This window comes from Mus musculus, chromosome 18 (genome assembly GCF_000001635.26).
Source record: "Mus musculus strain C57BL/6J chromosome 18, GRCm38.p6 C57BL/6J".
Classification (NCBI taxonomy): domain Eukaryota; kingdom Metazoa; phylum Chordata; class Mammalia; order Rodentia; family Muridae; genus Mus; species Mus musculus.
Window position 1 is genome coordinate 80733828 of NC_000084.6, and position 22450 is coordinate 80756277.

The window sequence follows — 22450 nt, forward strand, 5'->3', positions numbered from 1 at the left end:
ACGCCTGCCTCCCTGACTCCTGTACCACTGTCCACCACTCATCTGACCCTCTGTCCTAATGCTGCTTCCTCCTTGGCATGGATGGATCTTTTCTGTCTTGGCTCAGCTCCACCTCTCCACAGGAACACAATGCCGCCCCTCAAGGTGGCTCTTCCCCCCTAACATCTGTCCTGCCGGTTTCCCTGCATACATGTTTTTATGTATAATGAGCAAGGCATATCTACCATGCCGTATGTGTACTGGAAGAACCTGGGAAGGTTTCCTGCTTTGGAGTTTCCAGTGGGGAGGAAGGGTGAGACCAAGACCAGGACCCTTCAACAACCCAGAGGCCCTTTCTTTATGGCAGGGAAGGAGGCCTGCAGAAGACACAGAAGCCCTGTGAGGGCTGGATAGTGCTCACCAGCAGGCAAGCCTGTCCATGAGAATCTCTGGAGCCAAGAAGCTCTAGAATTTAAAACTACACCCACAAGGTTGTCTCAGAAGCCAGCAGGAACACAATGCTGCCCCTCAAGGTGACTCGTTTCCCCTGACACTTGACAAGCTCCCTTGTAGGACTGAGCTAGGTCAGGTAATGATCCTTTATTAAGCAGTTTTCTTCAGTCCTCCTGAGTCACTGTGTGCCAGGTGTATGACCAGGGCTTCCTCCCATCCTTGTCTCGTGTGACCCAACAGCGGCATCCTGAGGGGCAGATGCTGTTCACTTCAAGGATGAGAAACCACAGTGGCTTCCCACAGCTTCTAACTAGGACTTGGTGCATCTCGACTTCTCAAGCCTGACTCCTCCTGCTGTTCCATATTCACCACTGTGGGAAGGTCTGCTCTGCATCAAAGCAGCTGAACCGCAGAGGTTCATGGTCTTGTGAGGCTTTCTATAACTCTTGACAAGCATGCTGTTAGCTTCCTGTGTGTTCCTTTCTACCCAGCATACAGGAGGAGTGAGTGACCAGCACTCAGTCTACACCCTGACCCTGGCACTGTGGCCTTGGCTCATAGCCTTCTGGCACTTTCTTAATTCACGCTGTATCAATGAGGGCATGGGGGCATCTCGAAGTCAGGTCAGATAAGCTGAGGTCAGACAAGCTGGTCTGGGCTCCCTCTTAGAGCAGGGAGGAAACCAGCCCGTGAACTGTCAGCAAACAGTGACACCGTGTGGAGAATGGGAGAAACAGCTTTTCTGGTTGCAGTTTCGTCTGTCAGGGGAATATGCTCACAGGTTGCTAAGAACAAAGGCGCTCAGGTCAAAGGCATCTGGGATGGATGGCTGAGCAGCTTTATTTGCTCACAGGGAGGAGCGGGTGGAGGGCCTGCACACACTCACGGCCGGTTAAGGCTCTCCCCAAGGCTCCTCTCACAGCGTGCGCTTCCTTCCCCAAGGAAGTCAGGGTCTCAGTGGCCACGTCTGAGGGGAGGTCAAGCTGAAGAGCACAGGCATATACAAAGTACTAGTGCAAAGGAGACTCCCACAGCCTGCTCCCGAGCGTGAAGAGCCGAGGCCAAGAGGTCCACTGTGTGACAGGAACACGCTGTACAGTGCAGAGCTGCACGCACAACTCCTGGGGCTAACTCTAAGGCCAGAATTCCTCTAAAGAGCTCCCATGAGCCCTCAGTGCAGCCTTCGACAGAGGCTCTGCCATCACAGGCTCAGACGAGTGCCGGGTATAAGCACACGGACGAGGACTCCTACTCAGGGAGCAAAGCATTGTGGTTGGTGCTGTGGCAGCACAGGACAGCTGAGTTCTACGTAAACAGTTCTGAGTATGGTTTTACAGATATAAAATGCATCAGCTAACAGCAGTGCCTTGAGGAATGGTTTACATTCATAGCTGCAACGGAATTAGGACAGCAGTGTCACCGCTTGGCCACCTGGGCTTGTGTGTGTGGTGTCCGCTGAAAAGCAAAACTGCATCTGAAGAGGACGAGTTACCCACTGTCTCCTGAGGTGCAATGGCATGTGCAGGCATGGCCCCTGCAGTCTGATCAGGAATGGCTTTCTGCAGTTCACCACCGCAGAAATTACACTTCTGGCGCTCAGGAGCGAAGCCTGCCCAGCTGTGCCGAGGCTGTCACTTCCTCTCAGTAGCTGTTCACGCAGTGCAATGCTGGGTGAGCTCGCCCTCAGCCCGCCAGCAGTGCCAGTCCCTCATGCTGCCCAGCGCATGAGTCTCTACCTGGCCTCATGCCCCACTCAGGAGGACAGCTTGGAGTAGCTGGGAGGGGACAGCTTTCTCTTCAAGTACTTGAGCACGTAGAGTGGGAGGCAGCTGACCACAGTGATGGCTGACACTTTCCACAAGAAGGTCACGGTTGTGATGAAGGCAACATCTGTCAGGAGGAGGCAGAAGAGAATGAGAGCCAACTACAGGAGCTCCCAGCCCCTAAGATCCACAGCCCAGACTGAGCCCCCTCAGGATCCCCAGAGCCATTGGCTCCATCATGGCTGTGTGACACAGGTCTGCCCATGACCTCAGCAGTCCAAAGTGTGCTTCTCTCACAGTGAGCACAGCCCGGCACTGGGAAGGACCTGCACAGGACCAACAGGCAGGCAGTACCCACAGTATGGTTTACAGAGGATGCAGGCTCACTTTCTGTTAACTAGGCCATGGTTGCACTCATGTGCAAGCCAAGCCTAATGCAAGCTGAAGAGCTTACAAAGTGCAGGCACCCAGACTGCTGTGAGCAGCTGTGCTGAGAGAGCTCCTGCTTCCACAGGCACTCTCTCATATCAGGGACTGGAGCTCAGGCTGTCTTAGGGAAGGACAGCCTGCTAGACCCCAGACTTCCCTCACCTAGCTAGCTAGCACCCAGGAGCACACTGTGTAAGGAGGTGGCTCAGGGTAGGCTCATGAGGCTTCACTGAGATGACAAGTGCCAAGTTAGGGGAAGATTGGTTTATATTTAAATTTTTAAAGAATTAGGTTAGCATGCTTATCAATGCTATTTTGCTAAATTTCTATACTCTGGAAGGGAATATTAACTTTACCTACCTAAGAAAGCGCCAAAAGACACTCTGCCTATACCTGTGCCAAGAGAAAACATGAACAAGGCAGATGAAGAACAGATTAAAAGAGGCTCAGACATGTTAAGTGGTTAGTTAGCTACTGATTAGAGAAATGCATTAAAAAGCAGTAGAATGTTATGTTAGCACGGGATGCACTTGTAGTTGGGGGTTTAACCCTTCCTTGCATTGCCTGCTGCCATATAATCTTTTAACCAGAATGCCAATGTAACAACTCTGTCACATTGGAAGCAAACACCCAGACACATCCCCTGAATTTGCGCTAGTGTCTGAGTGTCCACTTTAGAACTCTGCGGCTTCAGGGCTTCTAATGCCTGCCCCATGCATGAGACCTGTTCTGTGCAGTCTGGCCTGGCAGGGGGAAGACAGCATCAGCTGCAATCTGCAGAGGAGAGCATGGGGACGGAGGCAACAGTCCTGCCTCGGGTCCTGTGACAGGCTGTTTGGTGTCACTTGTGTAAGTCCCACTTAGAGAATCCATGCCTGCCTGCCTGTATGACAGCAGTGAGCTACAGAATGGTCATTTGTTCTCTAGCCCTAGTGTTCTGACTCACTGTCTGTGGACAGTGATAGACACAAGAGTAATGGTTATGTTCTCATCTGAAGCCCTTCCTTCCATGTCAGATATGTCATGCTCCCTTTACTGTACAGCTAACTCTTTCCACTTCCCATCTGCATCACTCCTGCCTGGGCTAAAGAGTGATGGCCTGTAGCAACTCAACTCACTCACTGTGGCTTTGATCCAGGGCCTGGAGTGGCTTTGTTTTCATCAGTGTGCAAACTTCACACTCATCACCCAAAGTCACAGTGTCCCCATGTGACGTGCAGGGTCCACAGGAATGTGACTAGCTTGTATGGACAACTGCTCAAGATGAGAACTGTTGCTGCTGTCGTGGGTGTGAAGAACACAAGAGGAACATGTAAAGGTTTCTCCTTTCTGAAGCCTGGGACCTTTCTTTTTAGACCAAGAAGGACACTGCCAGGCTTTCAGGCAGCTAGAAGAATGTACACCACGGGTGCACTGACCATGGCCACATTCTCTGCTCTCAAGTCCAGGAAGCTTGGGACTTTTTGTCCACCGAGAGCCCAGTGAGGCCCTACACTCTTCAATACTCAGACAAGCACACCATGCTCTCTTCAGCCACGCTGACCAGGTTGATCTGACCTGGCTGGGGATGCAGAGAGACAGAACCCAGCAGTGCGTGCAGTGCGTTAATAGTGTGGAGAGGAGTGTAGGCCTCAGAGGAGGACACCTGAGGAAGCCCAGCATATTTCACTTAGGATCTTTTTCCTTAGGAAAACTGAGCTCAAGGAAGTACTGTGGTCCCGAGGCCTCCTGGCCACTGGTCACTGTGAGCTGGGCTGGGGAAGCATAAGCATGCACTGGGAGAAACAAGCACTAGACTCCGTATCTGAAGGAGGTGCTGGTGAAGACATCCTCTTTACATGGTGAGAAGCCTAACTAAGGCTGCTATCGGGAGCCTGGCTGGGCTGCTCTGCCTGATGCAACTTCTGCAGACAGCGGAAGGAAGTAGGATACATGTGGCTCACAGCCTTGATGTAGTCAGTGTCTTCCACCACAAACACAAACAGTGCAGCTCTTGTAGGAACATGAGTGAAGCAAGCATAAGCAAGGTGACGAAAGTCTCCATTTTATAAACCACTACCAGATCTTTATCTTTCCATAAGAACAGCCTGTGTGGTAAAGCTTTCTGTTATGACATTTGTCCTAAGAGAAGGAGCTGAGGAAATGAAAACCCAGGGCTAAGGATCACTTGCAGATAATGAATCGAGGCTCCAAGCACTTACCAAAATACTCATTTAGAAAAGCAAGTGAGGCGACATAGCAGCCCAGACTGAGGAACTCCGCCACAACCATCAGCCAGTGCCACGTCCTGATAGTCAGGGCCACCATGAGCAGCTCGGTCAGGATCAGCGCTGTGAAGGAGATGGCCACAACATGGACAAACTCGTCCTCGAAGAGCAGCAGTGCCCCATACATGAGGATGCCTCCTGAAGGAGAGAGTGGCTTTTCTCAGGGCAGCTTCCTCGCTGGCCTGGGAACTGCATTATCATGTGACCTAGCTAGAAAAGGGAGCAAGGAACGGCTGGCTCAAACACACGCAACAGGGGCCAGAACACAGACAGTCTTCACAGGGATGGACAGTCCAATCAAAAAACTGAACTGCGGCATTCGCAGGGACTCACAGACTAAAGATCTACAGGAAGCCAACTTCCCCTTTGGCTGAGTTCACAGTGAGTCTTGCATGAGCTCTCTGACCGGCCGGGCAGCTATGCTAGGATAGATGAGCTGTCCCTCACTAGAACCCTAGTAGAGGGCAGTAGCTTCCTATTACACGTACAGATGGCTCCAGGCCTCGCCATCAGCACTCCAAGGAAACCATTGTGCAGCACAAGGTGAGGAGTGTTTATCAAAGTGTTCTGACGAGCTGACACACAGAAGTTCAAAAGTGCCTGTCTGGGCTGGGGAATGCAGCTGAGTAGGTAGAGATCAACATCACACAAGCTGGGCACAGGGACACACACCTGGAACCCCAGCACTCGGAAGGAGGAAATAAAACCCACCTTGGGCTATATGAGACCCCATCTCTAAAACTCAACCCCCCCCCAACCAACCCAAAAGTGCCTCCCAGAATATCAATCCATAATCCACATGTTGGAATACCAATCTACAAGCTAGACATAGGACAATACTTACTGTTAGAGACATTTTAAGCTGCTGATATTTAATTTTCAGGTGAAAGTACAAAACAGTATTGCTAAGACAACACAGACAGGCAGGCAGACAATCCCCAAGTTGTTGGGGACTTTTAGTGATGAACGTACATGAATGGGAAGATGTGTGTTACAGGACAGGTCTGGTAAAATCAGGCCCATCTTACCTTGGTAAATACTGATCAAAACCCAGATGAGGAAGGTCTTGAAGGAAAGGGATCTTCCCTAGGGAACAACAGAAGAGTCTGTTAGGAGAGCAGGGTGGCAGCCCCACTGTGTTCCTAAGGAGCAGGGGTTGGGCAGCTCCTCACGGAGCCTGCCCTACCTACACGCTGTCCTGACCTGACTGACGCAGGTATACACCTCACGTGATGCTGTCCCCTGCAGTAGCTGCCTTGGTGGGTATCACGGGTGTGTACTGAATGCTGGTGGTTGGTCAGGGTCTCAGATGCCCTTTCATCTCATCTGTGGAATTCCTACAGCCACGCCCTAGGATTCTTAGTAACCAAGAAACTGGTGCCTACAGAAAAACACTTAATTGACCTAGGAGATAAAGACTGTGATAAAATGTTTTTCCCTCTACTTTGTTACTTTCTGAAAATAAATATTTATTTCTCAGTTTCCTCGGGACCTCATTTCCCCAAGTAAAAATGGTGATGGTACTTTAGTTATGACTTGTCCCAGTTGGAGTAAAATTTTCTGATTTGTTAATCACTTCAGGAAAATGTGCCACATTAGTAAATCCAGCAGCAGATGGAATGGACTTTCATATACTCTGCTTCACCATTCGAACTGAAACAAGAGATGCTGCTTACGCAGGGGTTCAACCCTGTTTCTCTCTGTGCTGGGCCCTGTCAGGTGATAATTGCCGGAAAAATGTGTGAAGGAAGGGTGGTTGTGAGCCTCTCACTTACGGAGCTCTGCACGAATCGGTCAAGAATGGGGGAGCCTGTGGGCCCTCCCTCAGTTTCTGCTCCTACTTGCACACCTCCCTTGTGACATACTGTGATGTTAGTGAATCAGAGTCCACAGTTCTGTGTCTAATGCATCTCTTTCCTCAGCTTCACTCCCCTGGAGAGTTTCTTGCAGCAAATGTGGGCATATGTGCCCACAAGGAACGGCTGACTGCTCTGTGGTCCCAGAAGACACATCAGGTATGCAAGGCAATAGTAGCACACCAACGCCTAGATCCCATTGAACTGGCATATGTTGAGGACTTTTAACGATGAACGATAACTGGGAAGATGTTGTTACAGGACTGAAGAGACAGCTCAGCAGTGGAGGGAACTTAGTGCCCTTCCAATATAAGGCAGTGCAGAGCCCCCTACAGCTCCAGTTCCAGGGGAAGCAAACATACTGTGGCCTCTATAGGTACCTGCACACATGTGGGACATATATATGCATACAGGTACATGTGCAAACTACAATTCAAGTTGTACTTTAACTATAAACAATAGTTATACCTTTATTAAATGTTTTCCTTAGTTATAAGTGTCCATCATTGAAGATGTGGACTGAGCCCAAATCTTTACTATATAAGCATAAGGAGACTTGGACTATACTGAAATTTATTAAAGTTAATACTGATTTTAAAAAGCAAAGAACTTAAAACAACAAAAACAAACCAAACAACAACAAAAAAACCTCTTTAAGCTGGGGGTGGGATGGGGGAAAGAGGGTGGGTGGGGGTGTTGGAAATATGGGGGTGGTGTCTACAGAGTGAGTTCCAGGACAGCTAGGGCTACACAGAGAGATCCTATCTCAAAAAACCAACTAACTAACCGACCAAGCAACCAAGCAACCAAGCAACCAGAGAACTGCAGCAGGTTTGGCAGCTACTTTTCAAGAGCATTTCTCTATCAGACAGTAGCATGTTTACTCTTTGGCCATAAAACTCATCTGTAATTAAGTATGTGACTAATTTTACTTCAGGAATCTAAAGGAAATTTAACTTTAATGTTTTGTGTAAGTAAAGAGGTTTACTTGATTGCCAACTTTCCTCAGCTGCATTGAGACAGAGATGATCAGTTCAGATGCTGGAAGCGAATAGGGGCATTTGTGCCACTTGTCTTGTGAAAGCTGCAAACATCAGGGCATGGAAGGCAGTGTATCCAGTCTGCATGGATGACAACTTCTGACTCTACACAGGCTACAGATGAATAGGCCCTGCATAATATCTGGGGTAAGCACCATCAGTAAGTAGTCTGAGGACACGTATATGCCTCGTGTTCCTTGGTGTAGATGCTTACAAATGGATCTGTTGAGAGATCTCTGTGGTAAAAATATATTAGCCACAGAAGCAATCCATTTACTGTGGATTTTAAGCTGATTATAAAACTGTTTTTCCTGATACAGAATGTCTGCTCCTTTCAATGACAGACAGGCTCTGTTCATGTCATGTGATGAGCACAGAGCTCAGGAGAGACACCTGGCGACATCCTTGCCCAGCACACACCTCCTGTTTTATCCTTGCATGCCTCAGTTTCCTCTTCTATAAAATACAGAGAATGGCATGTACCTCAATAATGTGACACACAGAAACTCAGAATGATAGCACATTCAATGGGTGTTACCATTGTATCTCCAATTGAACATTTGACTGTAGATGAATAAAAAACAAAATGAAAAAGAATTTTGCAAAAGGTTTTATCAACCTCAAGATGAATAAAAAAAATCATTAATATGAAAGCACAAACTATCACTGGGTGTAGAATGCATGTGTCGCTCACAGTGACATGTGATTATTACACACAAGTAGACTGGAGCCATGCTGTGGTTACGTGCAAGTGTGCATACTGTTGTGCATACATGAGCAGATCTGTCCTCTGGGTGCCAGCAGAGGACATTTTTGGCTTCTCAGAAGTTCCAGGACTCCCTCTCTCATTACAGTATTCTTTCAGCACACCTTAACTTACTTTGTTTCCTAAGAGAGGCACAACAAAAGATTGCTTTACTATCATATTCTCAAGGTTGAAATGGAAAGGCAGAGTGCAGGGTGGGAGAGATGACAACGTAGTACAAATATATTGGAAAGGCAGAGTGCAGGGTGGGAGAGATGACAACGTAGTACAAATATATTGTAGAGTCAATTATAAAATGACAGAAAATGGAATAGAAACTCAAAAAGAGTGAATTTGTTTGAAGTCACAGAAAGACCTGTGAAAGTAGCTGGTCACTTTGTCACTGTTCCAGACAGTGCAATCTGATAGGTGGCTTACTAACCCCAGCCAACCTGCATCTGTGCCAGAGTCAGGGCTGACACACACAATGCTCCCAGGGGCGCTGTGATAGCAGAGCACAGTTGCCACACTCACCAGCCTGGCCAGGCACTGCTACACTCACCAACACTCAGCAACAATTGGTACTAAAAATTGAGCAGGGTACCATCTCGGCTATCCTAGTTGGATGCAGCTAGTTTTCCATTTATGAACCTGGGAATAAGTAGGACCTCTTGCTATCAAAGACATTCCATATACTGGTCTCAACTGCCATTTGGCCAGCATTCCAGGATTTCTTTGTCTTCAAGAACCTCAAGTCTCCTCAAAAGCACGAGCCAAGTGTAGGAGGAAGTTTCTTTAAAAATAAAACAAAGCCACATCAAGACCTTGTTTTCTCTTGTCCTTTCCTTTCCTTTTTCCTTTCCTTTCCTTCATTCGCTTTCTTTCTTTTTCTGGGAGTCCTGCTGTGAAGCCCTGGCTGGGCCAGTACCTACTGTATAGCACAGGCTGTCCTTAAACTCATGGCAATCCTATCCAAGCCTCCTGACTGTTAGGATCATACGAATTGTCATCATGTCCAGCCTTGACTTGAAATGGTGAGGACACTAGCAGGGGACATGTGTACTCAAGAGTCTCGGTCAGGAGGATGTGGTAGCCAATGTCTGTCACTGGTCACATGGACTAAGACAGGCTTACTGAGGTTGTATCTACTGGGGTTCCACTGTTAAACTGCTTGTTTGTAACCAACCAAACATCTTGGGAATATACTTTCAGTCAAAGAAATATCCCATGTAGTTGTCTTCACCTATTTTATGAGGCACCCCTGGGCTACTCACGGCAGTTCCTGGTGTTCCTTCAGGCATAGCAATCCTCCCTTAAGGAGAAGCCCTCCTTTCCTATCAGTGCAGACCCAGGAAGACTATTACACATTTAGCTTCTCCTGGGAGGGAGCCCCTTCGGGTTGACTCACATGCTAGGTCAATGTCACCATCAACAGCTCTGCAGCAATTGTTTACATTCTGCTATCACTTGGTGCTTCAGGTCAGCCTCCAGTTTCTGTGCCTGACCTGGAATTGACTTCTCCTTCATTGCTCAGCTCCTCTGGTTGGAGAACACTGCAGCCCCAGATGTGCCCATGGCCACTGGTTCCAGGTCATTATCACGAGCTGACCTGGGATGTGTGTGTCTCTTTGTGAAGTCATACTCATGGCAATATGCAAATTGACACCTGACTACCAGATCAGTCCTTACCTCCTGGTGTCCCATCACCAAGAAGCTGCTCTCACTAGCCACACGTTTGTACATGTTCACTGTACACTCAGGACACAAAAGATTTCCCCATAAGAAATAAATGTACAGTCCTTGCCAGCCTTTCTGCAGACTAGAGGTGATCACACACCATCTCCAGTGTGAGTTGATGACAATCTATCTGTTTTTAACCTGGATCCTATCGTTCCAGTGTCTATTCTGCAGTGCACAGGTCTGAGGTTCTGACATGCATAGTCAGGTACCCGCCACACAGTGGCAGATAACAGACACCTTGAGATTCCCTCACCCTATAGTTTACATTTTAAGTTTTGTCAACCACTGACCTGTTCTTGACCTCTGGTTCTGTACTTTCCAGATACTAGAGGAATAGAATCAAAGTAATTTTGGTGTTGAGTTTTGCTTAGCAAAACATAGTCTGGATTCATCTGTGATTCCTATCATATGAATGATCTGTTTTTCTTCTTGCTTCCTCACAACATCCCACTGCATATCTGTGTCATCACTGCTGCTTGTGGTCACCAGGATGCTTTATCCATTTCTGGTCCAAGTACAGCTGGCTGCTTCTAGCTCTTGGCAACTCTAACAGAGCTACCACAAACTTCTTGCTGGTGCATGGCCTCACCAGCTGTGGGGATTCAGAGCACTGAAAACTCGCATTTCTTTTCATTCTTTTTAAAGTCTATTTTTAAATTAAAATCTAATTATATCATTTCCCACTTTCTTCCTTCCAACCCTTACCATTCTTCTATTCAAATTGATAGCCTCTTCTCTCTCCCTCTCTCTCTCTCTCTCTCTCTCTCTCTCTCTCTCTCTCTCTCTCTCTCTCTGTGTGTGTGTGTGTGTGTATGTATGCATTGTGTATAAATATATAAATACAGATTGCCGAGTCTACTTGGCACTGCTTCTGTGTGTGCCTTCAGAGCTGATCGTTTTGTATTGGATAACCAATTGGAAGGCTCATCCTTGGCAGAGACCAATTCTCCCCAGTCCATCATTAGCTGTCTATGGTTTTACTGTAGGCATGGGAGCCCATCACTGTCACTGTTCATACTGTTGAGGTGTCATGAGTGTAGCTTCCTTGTCTTTTCTAAAAAGACAACCTCACAACAGACTTCTTTGTGTTCTTGCTCTTGAAACCTTTCCGTTCTCTTCTGAGATGTTCCCTGAGCCTTGGGTGCAAGAGCAGTGTTGTAGATGGATCTGCTGAGGCTGGGCTCTCCAGGATCAGCTCATCGTTGCATTTTGAACAGTCTGAGTGTTCTATAGTGGTCTCCACTTGCTGCTAAGAGAAGCTTCTTAGATGCAGGGTGAGAGCTACACTTGTCTGTGGGAGCACAGACAATAGAATGCAGTTAGGAATCATGCTAGTCTAGTAAAGGGCGGCAGCAAGATCTCTAATGTTCATGACCTCACTAGCGCTGGGTAGTTACTGTAGCCATTCTTAATTGCTGTGTAATGTTAGCTCATTGGTCTAAATTTGTAACACAGACAGAAAATAATGGTGGGCATTTTTCACAGGCTTCCTTGACAACTGTACATCAATTGTGGTTATTAGTTTAGAACTTTTGTTCACTCTTTAAACTGGTTTTTCTTGATGACTTTTAAGAGTTCTTTATGGGTTATGAATACAAATCCTTAACTTGCAAATATTTTCTCCCAGTCCATGGTATGGTTTTATCTGTTCATTTTCCAAACTGCATAATTCATAAAGCAAAACTTTAAAATTATAATGAAGACCATTTTACTTTGTCCTTTATGAATCATGGTTGGGTCTGTGTCTAAAAGCTCCCTGTTGAGGTTATAGATTATTGTGTCCTGTATCTCTTCCATCTGGCTTACAGTCTCAGTGTGCATCAGTGGCCACTTGAGCGCCTGTGCACTCGGGGTGAGGGAGCGGAGGCTGCAGAATGGGTAGTCAGCTGTCTGAGGTCACTGCTGACATCTGCCCTCTTCCGCCTGAGCTCTGTTTGGTCAGAGTTCAGCAGTGTGTGTGGATTTCCTTCTGGACTCCCTTCTACCCACTCCTCTGTGTCTGTCCCAGCCACTGTCTTTACTGTTCTTATAGACCACGTCCTGAAACAGGAAACTGAGCCAGCCAACTCTGCTCTTTCACGAGTGGTTCCAACAAAGCCAGTTTCCTCGTTGTTCCATCAAAATCTTAGAGCCAGCTTGTCAATAGTCAACCAAGTTCAGTCTCTAAATCAAAATTCTTCCAAAAGTGTGTCACAGTTCTTGTGCATGCATTTTTCAATGTATTATCAGAGTTACACTAGAGTGCTTTGCTTGTTTAATATTACCAGAGCTGCTATTATTTTTGTATCTAACTGTTGCTAGAATATATGAATTAGAAATCACATAACATAGATTTTTCTTTTGAGATTTAAAAATAATTATGGAACCTATAAAGAGAAATTAAAATTGTGCCTTTGCCAGGAGGTAACATACACTTGGGAGGCAGAGGCAGGTAGATACTTGAGTTTGAGGTTAGCCTATACTACAGAGTGAGTTCCAGGAGAACCAGGGCTATACAGAGAAACCCTGCCTCAAAAAGAAAGCATTATTTTAAAAATTAAACATTTTAAAAAGACAGAATCATGTTGAGGATATTCTACAGAAGGGAAGAAGTGACAGACACTGCAGGCTTCTTAAGAAGGGCCAGCTGTGATTCCTTACTGCGTATCACTGCAACTGCTTAAAAACCAAACCAATTCTGCCATTAGCCAGTGGTGCAAACTGTGAACTGTGAGCCAAATTCATAGCCAAGCAGGGACAGCTCAGGGTCACAGGCTGCCTCAGGTGACTTGGAGCTACTCTACTATCCCTATTCTGGAACTCACTAGCTCCCCACCAGTGTGCCCACTCATCCAGGACATGAAGTGCCGGGAGAGGAATGGGAATGCCAGCTTTCTGTCTGATGGTGGCATCCCAAGATCGACTGAATTCACGATAAGCAAAGCTTAATACCTCAGAGCACGACTGGGCTTTAAAAACAGAACAAGAAATATTTCAGTTAAAAATATATTATTTTCTGTAAGGAAAGCAAGCTGATATTTTTTTAATGAAGGAAATGTTGTCTTTTTATGTAGTTGACTTATATTTATTCCTTCATTCATTCATCAACTACTTAGTGAGTAGACAGATACCAGGAATCTCTGTCTTCAAGGCCTAAAACATATCTGGTGACACATAAGAAGGGGCAGGCATAGCTTAGACTGAGGAAACAGAACCACAAATGTTTAGGTCCACAACTAGCAAATGCGACTAGAGCAGTAAGATGGATCTGTAATGCGTGTAACTGCTTATACTCTTGACTAAATGACTAAGCTTACAAGTGCCCATAGAAAACAGGGTGTGGTGGCTTAAAGAGAATGTCCCATAGGCTCAGATTTGAAAGCTTAGTTCACAGTTTCACTTTGCAAAGTATTAGAAAGTGTGGCCTTGCTGGAGGACATGCATGTGTCACCAGGCATGGGTTTCGAGGCTTACAAAGCCCACACCAGGCCCAGTCCGTGCTCTGCTCAGCAAAGGCAGAAGCTGCCGTCGCATGAGAGGCCACACTGACTTGGGACTGGGCTCTTAGGAGTAAGCTGTTCCTAAGGAGGCTGGAATTGGATGTGTGTGATGTCAAAACATACTTTTAAAGCTAGAAATGATGAAGACAAGAATTTGAAGTATATCAGATTTTAACATAATAGCTACTACAAAGATAAAAATGACAGATATCTGGATCATGGAAAAAGAAAACTTAGAGACAATGGGGGCTGAAGTGCTAAATAATGCAGAGATCACTCTGGGAGGTTGAGACTTTTTACATGGTTGATCTTGACAAAAGTGGAAACTTGACCGGGATGCAACCCAGTTCAGACAACTGTGATTCCTTACTGGGTATCACTGCAACTGCTTAAAAACCAAACCAATTCTGCCATTAGCCAGTGGTGCAAACTGTGAACTGTGAGCCAAATTCATAGCCAAGGTATGAGCTTATGATGAATATTAGCTAGAGAGAGTGAATTACTTACACTCTTGGGACCCTATACATACTTTTGTTACTAGAGTAATTTAGATGCCTGTAATGATACTGGTAGATCTTTACAAGGTTGAAATCTTTACAAGTGGTAAAGCTATGTTTCCTCAAATGTCAGGGGAGACTGGGCCAGTGCTACACTGTTGCTGCTGAGACTCCCTCCTAGCCTGGGAGCCAGCGCCATCACTCTGAGCAACATGACTCAGTGTCCTAGCACTAATGGGATGGAGGCCGCCTAGATTTAAGAACAGGTATGGTAGAGGATTGGGGTGTTTAAACTTGTATCAAGAGCTGGTTTCCACCTTCCTTTTGTTAACCAAACATTTGTAGAATATCTGGGGATAAGGAAATGCATGAGCTACTAAAACTCTAATTATTTGCAATAACTTCCTACAGTTTTCATTTCTATGACCTTATTGTGATCCTATCACAATGGTCTCATTTTAGGATTTTTAGACTCGAAGTGTCCCTTCTAGTTATAATATGTTAAAATTTGGATAATGTCTTGTGGTAGCTACAACCACATTATCATCATGATAATGATCACATTTATAACTTATTTTATATGACCACAACGAAGATTTATTTAATATGAAAATAGAATTATTTGGATACTTTATAGCTTTTTTTAAGGAGGCTTTATTGTTTTATAAATTTGGTCTTTATACTAATATCATAAAACCCCCGAAGTAATGTGACTTACCCAAAACTTATCTGGTGAGCTGACAGATGAACTACAGTCTAGCCTGCTAGTTAGCAGTCAACTGGATTACGGTCTGGTTTGTTAGCAGTTAGCTAGCCTACACCCTAATGTGCTAATGGTCAGCTGGGAAGTAACTAATTCTTTGAACACCAATCTAATTCTTTCTTCGCTATACCATATTGCTACTGCTTTAAAATTGGAGTTGATAATTTCAGGTTATCAACTGAAAACCTAAATTTAATTGAAGGTTAGTAGGTTTTTCTTTCCTCTGTGCCTGTTTAGGAAAAGCAAGCCATGCAGAAAATTCTCAAGTTACAACAATCTGTACGTGCAGGGCTCAGCTACTTCTCTACCCTTGTCCTCATCGTCTCTAGCTTTAAAAATATGCTTTGATGTCACACAATCCAATTCCAACCTCCCTAGGAATAGCTTACTCCTCAGAGTCCAGTCCCATGTCAGTGTGGCCTCTCACAGGGACAGCAGCTTTCGCCTCTGCTGGGCAGGCTATGCTTCGCTCTGTCTCCACAGAAGAGCGCATGTCTCCAAGTTACAGGACTGAGAAGCACTTTTCAAGTGTAATTCTGAAACCCACAAGTAGAGAGCTAGGGATGCCAGGCCACCGCAGCCAGGTACTCAAGGGCTCTGGAGAGTGCTGAACTCTGCACTGAGTTAAAGGAGGCCAGTCTTCTCTTGGTAAAGATACTAGGCTAGGCAGGCAGAGCTGCAGCTATACAGGGTCCTTTATAAGAATCAAAACACATGCCTGGATGTCTTTGCTAAATTCACAAAAGTTCTACAAATGGTTCAAAACACCTGTTAAGTTCTTATGTATAATATCACATGACTATCACAAGGAGTAGAGAACTTTAAAAATAAAAAGAGAGAGATTTCAAAATGCTTTCTCACGCTTGCCAAATGTCAGGGAGTGTGCCATCCCAGAACAGACGCTGCCTCTGCTTTGCTGGACACACAAAAGACCAGCTCTGGTGCGCTCTCACTGGACAAGCCTAGCACTGGGCTCCTACCTTGGTGAGGTCCTTGTACAGCTCTGGGTAGAGAATCGCCATCTCTGGCTTTACATCTTGGTCCAACACTAAGGAGAACACTGGGAACATGGTGTAGATAGTTGCATACCTAGAAAACCAAGACCAAGTTGAGTTAGCCCGACAGATGCTTGTGACACAACTCTGACCATGTTTCTAGGGTCACAGGGAAGCCAAACTCTCAACAGAAAACAAAATCTTAGAAAAACTAGCCCAAACCTCCACGGTGGCCATCAGTTTAGATTACTCTGCAGCTTAGGTACCAAACCCAGCACCGACGGTTGTAAAAACCACAAACACAGGGAAACGGATCCATCTAAAATCAGAGTTTTCTTATTAACCTTTGCTTTTTGAAACAGTTCTTACAGCCAAGGACAAAGAGAAACTTCCTAGAAAGCCCAGTCAGGCCTTGAACCTGTGATCCTCCTGCTTCAGCCTCCTTAGTGGTGGGATTACGTGGTGTTGTACCACCATGTCCAGTGTTCTTGTTAAATTTTGGATGATGTCAGACTCACATGCAACCATCTAATACAGAGAAACCCTAACTTTCTTCACACTAGTACCCAAATGTGTCCACACTCAGCCATCAAGCATGGCACCTAACTCATTCATATTCTCATTCGCTCTCATATTCTCTCTATAATCTCTCATATTCTCTCTATAATCTCTCATATTCTCTCTATATTCTCTCATATTCTCTCTATATTCTCTCATATTCTCTCTATATTCTCTCATATTCTCTCTATATTCTCTCATATTCTCTCTATAATCTCTCATATTCTCTCTATATTCTCTCATATTCTCTCTATATTCTCTCTCTATTCTCTCATATTCTTTCTCATATTCTCTCTATATTCTCTCATATTCATTCTCTCTCTGTCTCTCTCTCTCTGTCTCTCTCTTTCATTGTAGGGCTACTGTGGAGACTTAGGTAGAAAGTCCATTTTATGGATGGCTTCCCAGATTCCATGTCATGCCCTGGAGATCTGTGCTGTGGGTGTGCACAGTGCCTTCCTTACAACTGAATGGTATCTCACGGTGGATAAGCCATACTTGCTGAACCAATTTTTCATTTGTGTAAATATATCTTGGTTATTCCCAACTTGGGGTTATTTAAATAAATTGGTATAAACATCTACTACCCTCCCTTCCTTTTTGATATAGGGTCTTACTTTGTAACCAAGATTAGACTGAAACTTACTATATAGCCCAAGCTGGCCTCAATTTGTCCTGATTCAGCCTAGTACGTGCTGGGATTATTTATAGACATGCACCACTCTGCTCAGTTTGTCTCCATTTTTGTGCAGATAATCTGTCACTTCTTTGGCAGTGTCACCACGATAGGTTCTGGTCATCCCGCAGGGGCATATTCACTGTAGCTTCTTCTGCATGCCTGTGACTTGTGCTCTGTGGCCAGCACTTGTGAACAGCCTCTCTCTCTCTACAGTCCTACCTGAGGCTCCTTAGTATAATCCCCTTTTGGATCAAACAGGCTCAGGAGGTCGTGCACATTTTACAAGGCCATAGGTACTAATGGTGGGAAGCAACAAACATGTCTGGGTTTGAGGTGTGAGGCCTCCATTCCTTAATTATATCACTTAATGTGGTCAGAAACACACTGGTTTCCCAGAAGCCCACAGTGATCCTTCAAAGAGGGTGGCTGTGCTGTGGTAAGGGACATGCTACTATATGGCAAAGTCCCAGAAGGAGTTTCTGCTTTGATGATGAGGTGAGATGGAAGGAGGCAGAAGCCCAGAGACTCAGCATTCGCCGCAGACAGCAGACTGACAGAGGACAGAGGCAGGTCTTAACAAAGACACAACTCCCCTGTTTTGGCTAAAGTTATTAGGAATTCTGGGAGGGTCACATGCACTTAGGATGCACTTTTACCAGCTTACAGATAAGACCTTGCTCTGTCTCTCCTCTACTGGCCAGGAGGGCAGCTGAAAACTGTAGCCAAAGGTGCTGGGCTAGTGTAACGGAGGACAGCACCGAGTCCTTTTCAGTCTCGATCCAGCATGGTCCCAAATCTCCCAGATACTGCTCACTGTTCTCACATGCCACATAGGGGATGCACATGGAGGTCCGCAAGCAGAGGAACACTAACGTCAGGGATACTTTCCAGGCTCTTTCTGGTTGTAAGATTTGAGGTTTGTGATGTGTCTCAATGGGCAGATGTGGCAGGGAGAGCTTTTATTTTGTGGTCACACACCAACACTAATACTTCTATGACTTCTAGGTTTAACAACTGATGGATGAGTAAGGGAGAAATTACCATTTGTTTCCTGAGAAGGAGTCTCCCTTTTCACACTTGGTTGACAATATCATCTTGGCCCATGGGCTGCTCTGCTTTTGAGGAACTTGTCCAAGGTTTCTCAGTGGCTGTCACTCAATGCAGGGCTTTGTTGCTGCGAGAGACAGACTAGCCATGTCTCTCCCAGTGCTTTCTATCTCATTTCCTGGTTGGTGGCTGGGTCCCATTCCCTCATGGTAAAGTCATATTCCCACTGGGACAGGGCAGGCTCAGAAGGCCTGCAGCTGTGGCCTGCAGCTCCAACCCCTGCTGATGGCAGTGTTGGCATGTGCCCGCCCCTTGGTTCTGCCCCTCTCATTATGCTTCGGGGCCCTTTTATACAACCTCAGATCTGCCGTGGTTCCTGACACAAATTATGGCTTCCCCAAGAATGCAAAGTCTAATGAGAAACTTAGCATAGCCTTCAAAGGCATATGCGTACAGGTGTTTTTCAAGTTTCTTCAAACTTAACATGAGATTTCATAGCAGTTAAGCCATCTTAAATGTTTATATGCAAAGGATTACCCAGAACACCTAAAGCATCACTCAATATGCTCCACATCTCTTTTAAATAAAAGTTCTCACATACAGGAGGCTGAGAGGCACCCAGAACATCTGTTTCACTTACCCTACCATAAGGAATCCCTGGTACAGCGGTACAGATGCAAAGTAGAAGACTGAAGAAAACACAGCCTTAAAAGACAGAACACAGTAAGTTAAACACCAGTGCTACATTTGTCTCGTCTTTACAGAGGATCTCACTACAATATAGTGACACCCAGTAAGTCCAGCGTAACTCCCACAATAATGGCACAGCTCGCAGAGAAGCCACTGCCTGCTGAGGCATGGTGGGCATTGATACCTGCATGGTGGAGATGATGAGGCCCCTGTGCATGACAAACTGGCCAAGTGCTGCAGACCGTTTGTAGCTGTTCCGTCCGTGCACCATGAGCAGCCTGCCGATGTGTCTGAACTGTGTGATGGAGAAGTCCGCTGCCAGAGAAGCCTGTTTGCCCTCCTGAAGAACCACAAAGAATCTCTGAGAACCACCCAACACCGAGTTTTAGAGCTCATATGAATTATGAATTAAGACACTAGGGCAGTGCCTGCTTGACCCCTAGCATGGCCCAGCATGCCATCCGTCTGCACCAGACAGTGTGGGTGAGGTAGAGGAGACTGTACTAGAACCTGTGCACACACAGACATCAGCTGCCCCCAAGAAGAAAGGGCTTTGATCTATTAGCAGCACAGAAAATAAGAGGGGAGGGGTTAGCACTGACTATGGGGACACCCTACCCTATTACATGGTTCCAGGCTACTTCAAGACAGTTCTCTAAATCATAATTTGAAAAAACAATCTACCTCTGATTTTTCAAAGCTATCAAGGAGAACAGAACAGAGCAGCCAAGGGAAAAACCAAAGTCAAGTTCAACAAATTTTTTAGGTCTTGATGTGTGTATATATGTTTGGGTGACAACAGGAACAATCAAAGTTGACACAAACATCAACCGTGGCTTAGTTGGCAGGAGAAAAGGACACCTCCTCAGAGAATGAAGCACTTAAGCAGGGGACAGGAGCTGAGGTGTTAGGGAAGGCCCAGGACAGGCAGACAGAGTAATCAGTGATGCAGGACCTAGGTCATAAGCACAGAGGACCTGACACAGTTCCTCAAGAGACACGCGTGCAGCTAGCAAGGCTGCTGAAGGCTGCTAGCTTCCTACTGTATACCAGCATGCCACGGTGGGGCAGTGAGGACAGAGCCACGGTGGGGCAGTGAGGACAGAGCACGAGAGCGTGTGAGACAAAAGCACAGACCTACCTTTCCTTCAATCCCAATCCCACAGTCAGCAGCCTGGATCATGCTCACGTCATTCCCTCCGTCGCCTGAGAGGTACCAAGAGGTGGAGCGTAAATAAAGCATCTTTTTCTTTTGTGTTTTATACAACTGTTAGGGACTATAAGAATTTCCTGTACAACAGATGAAATCAATTTTAGAGACAACACAATTTGCCTTAAGTTAAAGAGTTGGCTATTTTTCACATTTCACTGTTGACAGGAAGGTAGAACACCATCCCACCACCCACCCGTGGTGTGGCTGAAGCTGGGTGGGCTCACCGATGGCACAGGTGCGCTTTCTGGTATGCTGGCGTAACAGGGTCACGATGTGGGCCTTCTGGGTGGGTGAGCAGCGGCAGCAGACCACAGCAGGGCACTGGCAGGCCAGCTCCACAAGTTCATGCTCGTAGTACCTCAGGCAGACCTGGGAGACAGTGCTGTGACTCTACTGTCAACACACAACCCTGGGCTCAAGTGGACGTAGGCAGAGTTGTAAGAAAGCTTCAGCCTTCCTCAAGTAAACAGACTCTCATTTTTTGGGTCTCATTCTGGACTGTGCCCTCCAAACTTCACAGCGTAACCTGTCCTGGGACAGATGGCTCAGCTGTACAGGAGGGCAGATGGGAAGAAGAGCAGGGTGGCCAGGCCCCTGGTAGGAAAGAGTGCAGGGTCTCCTAAAGGTACCGCATTGTGCATGGAGAACAGCTCAAACAAGGGGTAGGGCCAGTGGCCACATGACGTTCTGCCAGGCTGATATGACCAAATGATGTGTATACTTCCCTGGAACCAGTAGACAACAAATTCTGCCTATATTTGGTTTCAGTGTTTCTCAGGCATGCATGGGGCTGATGAAGACCTTGGCTTGACCTATGATATCAGATACTCAAGGCCCTTCCAAAGTGACAGTTCCAGTTGTTAGCTCTCTGTGATGGTGGATAAACCTGAAATCCAAAATCTCACAGCCCTGTCTAATGGGCACAGTTTTATTCATTTTCTAGGAACTCTAGCATTTTCTCGTTATGAAGGACAGGTCCTGGAAGAGTGGGTCTTCATGTCATGTGGTCCAGAAGGCTACCAACAGAAGAGAGACCATAGACCTAGCTGCCAGATTCATGGTGGGTGGAAGGTGTACCCTCTGCCAAGAACAGTGAAAAACTTCCTTCTCCAGTTGTAGCTACAATTCATGCAACCTGCTTGTACCCGTGTGCCTGGGCAGGGCGTTCCTGTTTCCCTGTGCTCAGGGGATGGCGACAGACACCTAACATCATGCTCCAGGACGGCCTTGGAGCCTCCCCTCTCGGCAATCTTACATACTCCAACTGCCTTAACTTCTGTGTCTTATTTTTCTTTTGGTATGGATTTCTCATTATGCAACTTTTAATCTCCTGTAAGAGGTGTACTTATTGTTAGCTACTTATAAGGTGTTTTAGAACACATTAGAATATAAGGGAACAAATGAAAGAAACATAAATAGAAATGACTATTTGGAACATATTGAAATATAAAAGCACAAAATGAATGGCATCTTCTGATCTGGAGGTGCTGATACACCAGTCATAGGCAGCTATGCTGGAAGCTGACAGCCCCTTATCAAACCTTAAAAGAACTGCAAGGTAGCTCTGAAGACACTGGTGCAATATGCTACAGTATAAGGGTCCTAAGTGTGCTAGGAAGAGGACGGCAGTAGGGAGCACAGGAGAAGCTGGTACCTCGACCATACGTCCATGGAGCTGGAAACCACACAGAGTTAAGGACAAATAACAGCTGGCTCACTGGCCTCTCCCATACGGGTTTTCCTGCACTCTCCTCTAGGGCCCTTCACTCTGAAGTATCGTGAGAATCTGAATAATGCCACAGGCAACCTCTGTACCACGGGTGCAGCTAATAAGGAATGTGTGTTTAAGAAGCAACATACATTTTTTATAAGTTGAGTAGAAAATTATGTAGCATGCCTACTTACAATAGGGAATAACAACAACGTGAAACTAACTGGAGGCCACTAGCTCTTTTCTCAGGTACCATGTGTCCAAGTGCACACACCTGAAACACTGGTTTGGACAAACACAGAATACATATTGTGGGCTGAAATGTTTTAGCCACTGGAGACTGATGCTATTAACAATGAGCAGGGGACCCAGAATCAGGACAGGGTCTTGAACTACTGAACTTAAGCAGCTTCTAGACAGGAAGGGACAGAAGACTAGTCAGGCATGGCCACCACATGTCCTTAGGACTGAGTGTTCTCACGACTGCCATGACAGGAGTGGCTGGCTAGGCTGCTGAGGAGTACTTTTCACTCACTGGGCTGGAAA

General features: G+C 46.1%; 1 protein-coding gene across 16 annotated transcripts in view; it reads right to left on the reverse strand.

Annotated features, from left to right (window-relative positions):
* Nucleotides 1-313: 313 nt before the first annotated feature.
* Nucleotides 314-22450, reverse strand: part of Atp9b (ATPase, class II, type 9B) — a 199941-nt gene continuing 177804 nt past the window's right edge. For 10 of the 16 annotated variants that reach the window (XM_030250529.1, XM_030250528.1, XM_030250532.1 and 7 more), the window contains 9 exons: nucleotides 20418-20562; nucleotides 20122-20186; nucleotides 19165-19320; nucleotides 18931-18995; nucleotides 15992-16100; nucleotides 5920-5977; nucleotides 4826-5029; nucleotides 2985-3017; nucleotides 1248-2322 (listed from right to left, as the gene is read on the reverse strand). In XM_030250529.1, coding sequence (XP_030106389.1) covers nucleotides 2186-2322; nucleotides 2985-3017; nucleotides 4826-5029; nucleotides 5920-5977; nucleotides 15992-16100; nucleotides 18931-18995; nucleotides 19165-19320; nucleotides 20122-20186; nucleotides 20418-20562 — 972 coding nt within the window. In that variant the 3' untranslated portion in view covers nucleotides 1248-2185. Of the gene's footprint in view, nucleotides 2323-2984; nucleotides 3018-4825; nucleotides 5030-5919; nucleotides 5978-15991; nucleotides 16101-18930; nucleotides 18996-19164; nucleotides 19321-20121; nucleotides 20187-20417; nucleotides 20576-22450 lie in introns of all 16 variants that reach the window. The other 6 variants (NM_001201569.1, XM_006526506.3, XR_001782381.2 and 3 more) reach the window with 6 other exon arrangements.